The sequence below is a fragment of the Monoraphidium neglectum genome (genome assembly GCF_000611645.1).
Source record: "Monoraphidium neglectum strain SAG 48.87 unplaced genomic scaffold scaffold00962, whole genome shotgun sequence".
Taxonomy (NCBI): Eukaryota; Viridiplantae; Chlorophyta; class Chlorophyceae; order Sphaeropleales; family Selenastraceae; genus Monoraphidium; species Monoraphidium neglectum.
In genome coordinates, this window is record NW_014012666.1 from 11,094 (window position 1) to 17,564 (window position 6,471).

A 6,471-nucleotide genomic window follows, 5' to 3' on the forward strand; every position below is an offset into this window, starting at 1 on the left:
CGGCACCGCCGCCGCCGCCCCCGCCCCGCTGCTGCCCGGGCCGCTGTGGCCGCTGGCGCTGCGGCCGGGCGCTGCGCGGCGCCTGCTGGTAGCCGGCAGCTGATGCCGCAGCCCAGGCGCGCATCAGGCCCCCCCGCCGCTGCTGGCGGCCGCCGCTCGCCAGCCATAGCGCCCTCCCGGCAAGGCGCGGCAGGCTGCCGGCTGCAGTGCCGTTCATTGCGGCTCGCTCTGTGGTGTATTCAATGTGCAGCTTTTCGGATATAGCGTCCACGAATAAAAGGAATAAGTGGGGGCACAGACTCGATGACTGGAACTTGCGTGTGAGGACGCGGGATTAACTGCAGCTGTCATACACAAGTGTGTGCATATATAACCCAGCTACCTCTCGCGTGGCCTGTGGTACCGTACTGGAGCCGCTTCGCCATCGGTATTCACAAAGCAGCTGCCCACCCGCCCACGTTAGCAGTGCTTAGCAGACAGTCTGCAGTAGCTGGCGCGTGCTGGCGCCGCAGGAAAGCAGGTCATACACAAAGCTGATTGCATCAAGCCTGCTATTCCGCTGCTTCGAGCTCGTAGCTGCTCGAGAGACGCTGATCTGCACGCATTGTTGAACGGACCTTCAATGTTGAACGGGCCCTTGCGCGCTGTCTGATCAGCAGCTGACATCATATGTATATAATGATCACAGCATACGGTTGACTTGGGATCGCGTTCAGCAGCAGGAAGGAGCAAAGGGCGCACACGCGCAACGCGTGTGACGCCGTTCGGTGATCCGGAGCAGATGCACAGCAGCCCGGCGCGAGACACCTCACTGGGGGCTGCAGAAGCCGCAGGTATGCGCATCCTGGACGCCGGCTGGCTGTTGCTCAGGCCGCTGACAGCTGGTCCACAGTAGCGACTTGTTTCTTGGTCAATCACCTTGGCGGGCTGGGGCATCGATGTACCCTCGTTTCCGCGGATGATGGCAAGCTGCCGCGCTGCATTTCTTACCACGATACCACTCACAGAGGAGCTCCAGCCGGAGCACCACCTGCAGCAGCACTCAAAGGCGGCCAGCACCCACTCGCCGGCGCGGCGGCGGTTGCTGCAGCAGCTTGTCACACATGCCAGCCCCCCGCGCAGCTGGCGGGCGGCGCGCGGCCCGGGCGCTGCTGTAGCCGCTGCAGAGAGCGATTTGGCTGAGGAGGACGAGGAGAGCTGGCTGAGTTGCGGCTCCGCCAATGAGCCCGGCCCCGCCGACTCCTCAGCTGATTCGGCGGATTGCAGCCGCCCGGCGCCGCCGCTGGCCCCGGCAGGCGAGGCGCGGCGCTCCGCGGCAAAGCCGGCGGCGCCGGAGGCCCCGGGTGACGCGCCTGCGGCGCAGCGGCCTGACCAGAGCCTTTCAAGTATAGGGCTGGCCTCAGCAACAGACGCGCCCGAGCCAGCCGGCCACGCAGGCGCCGAGGGGCTGCGCGACAGCGGCTCGCAGCTGCAGCTGTTGGGCTACGAGCTGCTAGGATTAGAGCAGGCCGACGGCCAGCAGCCCCCGCCGCCCGCGCACGCTCAACCGGTTGATGAAGCAGGCGGCTTGATGGACGGCGCCGGCGAGCAGCCCGAGCCGCCTGTTGGAGCGGTGGAGCCGCGGCCGGGCGACGGCGGGACAGCAGAGGCGGCGACGCAGGCGACAGCGGTGCGGCAGCGGCAGGAGCAGGAGGGTGAGGAGGACGAGCGCGTTTTGTTGCCGCATGGGTCGCAGGAACAAGTGCTGTGGCCAGAGCAGGGGCTTGTCCAGCAGCAGCAGCAGCAGCAGCACCAGCAACATGAGAGTGACAGTGCGGCACCAACGCCGTCCGCAGCTTCCGCCGCAGAGCGGGCAGCTGCCGCATCTCCCAACCCGCCAAATGCAAAGGCCTTCACGCCATTTCAGTGGAACCGCCCGGGGGCACGCACCAGGTAATGATCAAGACCCTGCACCGCGCTCACAGCCTTGCTCGAAGCAGCCCTGTGCGTACGCTGCATGCGGAGCGGAGCCCCCCACAGGCCACAAAAGCGTACGCGTCGAACTCAATCGTTCTCATGGCCTCACACCCTTAAATCGCCATCTCTGCAGGTATGGCGGCTCCCAATCCGCCCCTAGCAGCCCCCGCGGCAGCGACGGCCCCGGATCCGCATCCCGCACGACGGCGACGATGGCCGGCGCCTCGGTGTCCGCGTCGGCGTCCGGCGCGCTGCGGGGCATCGCCGGCGGCGACACCCCAGGAGAGGTGTGTTCGTCGTTCCTCAGGCGAAGCACTGGGGCCGGCGGCTCGGGGGCAGCCGCGGGCCCTGCAGCGGAGCTGGGCCTGGCTGCAGGGCGGGAGTCTGGCGGTGCTGAGGCGGGGCAGGTGGCTTCCCAGCATTCAGCTCGTGCCGGGCATGAGGAGCAGCAGCATCCCAGCAAGAACGAGGCCAGTGCGGCTCAGCCGGCTCAGAGGTCGCATCAGGAGGGGCGAGGGGAGGAGGGGCGAAAGGAGGTGATGCCTGAGCCGCTGGCAGACGGGCTCGGCGTCTGCCCCAAGGGGTTGGGCGCCTCGGGGCCGGCCGGCGAGCAGCATGACCAGCAGCAGGAGCACGCGCAGCAGCAGCAGCAGCAGCGGCCGAAGCGAGAGACCGCGGATGCGGCGGGGCGCGGGAGCCTCGACCTTCCGGCGGCGCCGCAGGGCGGGGTCGGCGGCTGGCTGTCGCCGGCGTCGGCGTGGCTGCAGGCCGCCGCGACGGCTGCCGCGACGGCGGGCATCGCCTGCGTCCCGGTGACCTACTTGCAGCCCGACGCCCCGCCGCCCGGCGGCAACGCGGGCGGCGGCGGCGGCGGCGGCGCGGCACGCGGCGCGATGCGGCCGCCGTCCGTCGCAGAGATGGCACTTTCGCCCACAGGCTTGGGCCCGCAGGGCCGGCCGCGCCCGGCCGTGTCGCCTGCGCCCGGTCGCAGGAGCTGCGGCGCTCAAGCAACTGACGCAGCGCAGGCAGCGACGCCACACCGCAGCGACGCGTGCACACCCCGGCACCAGCAGCAGGCAAGGCAGCCGCAGGAGGCGCCGAGGCAGCAACCGCCGGCGACCGCCGCCGCCTGCCGCGCGATTTTGTCGCCTCGTGCGCCGCCGCCGGCGGGCGCCGCCCAGGCGCTGACTCCGACAAAGGCCACGTGCATGGGGGTCCGCCTGACGCGTGCCCAGCTGCTGCAGCAGGAGCAGCGCCGCGCGGCCGCAGCGCGCGCCGGCAGGGGGTCCCCGGCGGCGCAGCCAGGCTCAGACTCGCCGGCGGCGGCTGCAAAGACGCCGCGGCGGCTGAACATGCCGGGCGCAACGGGCCCGGCGCAGCTACGGCGCGGTGCGGCGACGGGGGCGGGTCTGGGAGCGCAACCGGACGGCAACGGCCAAGGCCGTGCGGGCGCGGTCGGGCCCATCCAGCTCAGCAGAGGGCTGGCTGGCTCCCGGCCTGCCGTTGTGCCACGGCTGCAGCTGTCAGCTGTGATCGGCGCGCAAGAGGCCTCTGCCCCGGAAGCTGCACAGCCGCCGGTCTGCATCGAAAGGGATGCAGCGGATGCGGGGCGACCGGAAGCCGAGGAGCCATTGGGGGATGCTCCGAACACAGGCGGCCCATCAGGGGAAGTTACGCCAGCAGCAGGCGACGCGCTTGGGTGAGGATGCTACAAGGGGCGGGGGCTGAAGGGTGCAAAGGGCTTGGGCCGCAATCGGGCCCCTTGGGGACACATCAAATATTGCTGCGTGCTTTGCCTAGATGATGATTTCTCTCTCCAGGTCCTTTCAACCCGCTGCACCACCCGATGCCATGAAACCCCGGTGTTTGCTCGCCGCGCAGCGCCGACGCCGTGGCCGCCGCGAGCGCGGCGCTCCTGCAGCGCCGCGCGCAATCCAGCCAGCCATCCTTTGGGCTGCGGTTCTCCCAAAAATGGGGCACCCCTGATTTACCATCTGCCGCCGCTGGCGCCTACGCCGCGGCCACAGCCGCGCCGGCCGCCCTGTGTGACGCTGCGTCGCCGCTGCGTGCCGGCCAGAGGAGGGGGCTGCCACTCGCGCAGAGCGACCCCGGGACGCCGCCGCGCAGCGCGAGGCCGCAACCACAGGGCGGGCCCGGCGGCGGCCGGCCGGCGCCGGACGACGCGGGCGGCCCCATGAGCGGCGGCGGGCGTGCTGCCGCGGCTGTGGGGAGCGGCGGCGGCGGCGGCGTCAGCGGAGGGGCCGCCTGCACGGATGGGCGGTCGTCGGATCTGACCCTTCGGTTGCCGGGTGTGAGCGGCGTTTCGGGATCGAGCATAGTGGGGTGGCCCGGGTGGCGGGGCCACGAGGACGCCCGTGACTCGTCAGACAGTTCCAGCTGCGGAGGCGGCTTGGTTGGTGGGCGGGGCGAGTGCGCCCGGGTGCAGTGGCGGGGGCCTGAGCGGTCCCTTTCACAGCCGATGGCGGCTGTTGCGGCGTCGTGGGCGCTGGAGACAACGCTTTGGGGGCAAACCTCCGGCGGCGCAGAGCCCTCCGCCGCAGCGGCGGCGGCGGCCGGCGCGACGACGCCGCGCCTCGCGCTCTGCGGCTCGCGGGGGCTGGGCGCCGGCGAGGGCGAGGGCGACAAAGGAGGCGCAGGGAGCGCGGAGCCGGTGGCGGTGGTGGTGAGGGTCGAGCGCCACGGCGGCGGCGGCGGCGGCAGGGACGCGTGCACGCATACTCAGGTGTACAAGGTCGCGACGTGTCAGGTGCAGGAGATTGAAAAGGGCCGGGACGACGACGCCGACGCGGCCTGGCTCGCGGCGCTGGCTGATGGCGGGGGCGAGCGCAGCGAGAGCTGCGACGGGCGCCCCGCGGGCGAGCGGGGCTGCGGGCCCCCGGCCAGCAGCGTCTTTGCCCAGCTGGTGTCGGAGGACGGCGATGACGTCAGCGGCGATGACGTCAGCAGGGAGGGCAGCAGGGGCGCGGCCGCGGCCGCGGGGCCGGCCGCCGAGGCAAGCGACAGCCGCGAGGCGGGGCGGCCGGCGCGCCGGCGGGTGCTGCTCGGTGGTGGCGGCGGCAAGCGCATGGGTGCCTTGTCGCCGGCGGCGTCTGGTTGGGACGAGAGCGAGCCCTTTGGCGGCGCTGCTGCGGGTGCGGGCGCCCGCAGCGACGGCGAAGCTGGCAGCGCGGCGTGTTCGTTGGAGCCACAGGCCCGCGTGCATGGTGCATTGCATGGCGGGTCGACGTCGGTCTCCCCGGAGCCGATGCAGCACCTCCAGTGGCAGCAGCAAGAGCAGCAGCAGCAGCAGCAGCAGCAGCACCCTGCAGGGCCGGTGCAAGGGCCGGCCGCCGCTTGGACCTACCTGCAGCACCCGCCGAGCCACAGCGCCGCCCCCGCCGCAGCGGGCGCCGCGTCCCCGGCGACCAGCGTCCGCAGCTCGCGCCCCGCCGGCGCGCACACAAACATGCACGCGCACGCGCACGCGCTGCCGTCGTCAGGGCCTGGCTCGGCCGCCGACCCCTTCAGCCCGCTACGCTCCATGCGAGGCGGCGCCGCGACCGCCGGCAGCCCGGCGGTGGCCGGCTCGGGCGTCGAGTTCATGCCCCTCAGCTCGTGCCTGCACTCTCAGCAGTCCCACCACTCTGGGGGCGGGGGCGGCGGATCGCGGCCAGGTGCGCGCCACTACAGCCGGACGACCCCGCGAGAGGGCGCCGCGGCGGGGGCGCCGCGGGGCGGGCCTCAAGATGATGAGGAGGAGGTCAGGGCGGGCGTCCGGCTGGTGAGAAAGAATCTCATGCGGGAGATATCAGAGGCCGGCTCTGCCGCAGACCCAGGCTGCGCCGCGCGAGAGTGGCCGGGCGCGCGTGAGGGAGCCGCGGCGGGCGCCGCTGGGCGGGCGCCGCCGCAGGTGCGCGCGCCGCGGCCGGCGCCGCTGGCGCTGGCGGGGCTGCTGGGGTTGCAGCCGGAGCGGTCCGGGGCGGAGGCTGCGCCGGACGTGCAGCAGCACTTGCGGGGCTCGGAGCACCACCTCGACCAGCAGCAGCACCAGCAGCACCAGCACCACCAGCAGCAGCAGGAGCAGCAGGAGCAGCAGCAGCAGGAGCAGCAGCGGCAGCGGCCTCAGGCGCGCGACGCCGGCCAGCAGCCGCATGCGCACGCCCCGCTCCCGGCCGCGTCGCCCGGCGGCCGGGGCCGCGGCGCCGCGGCAAGTTGCGGGCCGTCGCCGCGCTTGCCGGCGCAGTCCCGCTCAAGCTCTTGCGCCGCGTCCCCCGCAGCCAAGCGCTCCCCTGCGCCAGGCGGCGGCTGTGGCGGCGGCGCGAGCCCCGGCCCGCTTGCGCGCGGCGCGGCGCGGCACAAGGGCGCGAGCCCGGGCTGCCGGCCCCGCGGCGCGGTCGCGCAGCGCCGCGACGCGCGTCGGGCTGGGGCCGGGCCGCCGGCGCCAGCGTCAGAGCCTTCTTGGGGGCCGGCGGGGCATGCTGCCGGCGCTTTGGTGTCAGGCAGCCGCCCCCACCC

General features: G+C 72.9%; 1 protein-coding gene across 1 annotated transcript in view; it reads left to right on the top strand.

Annotated features, from left to right (window-relative positions):
• Positions 1-4,435: 4,435 nt before the first annotated feature.
• Positions 4,436-6,471, top strand: part of MNEG_6104 (hypothetical protein) — a gene marked incomplete at both ends in the record, with an annotated part of 3,008 nt that continues 972 nt past the window's right edge. Inside the window, one exon of the mRNA XM_014045426.1 lies at positions 4,436-6,167. Coding sequence (XP_013900880.1) covers positions 4,436-6,167 — 1,732 coding nt within the window. The remainder of the gene's footprint in view (positions 6,168-6,471) is intronic.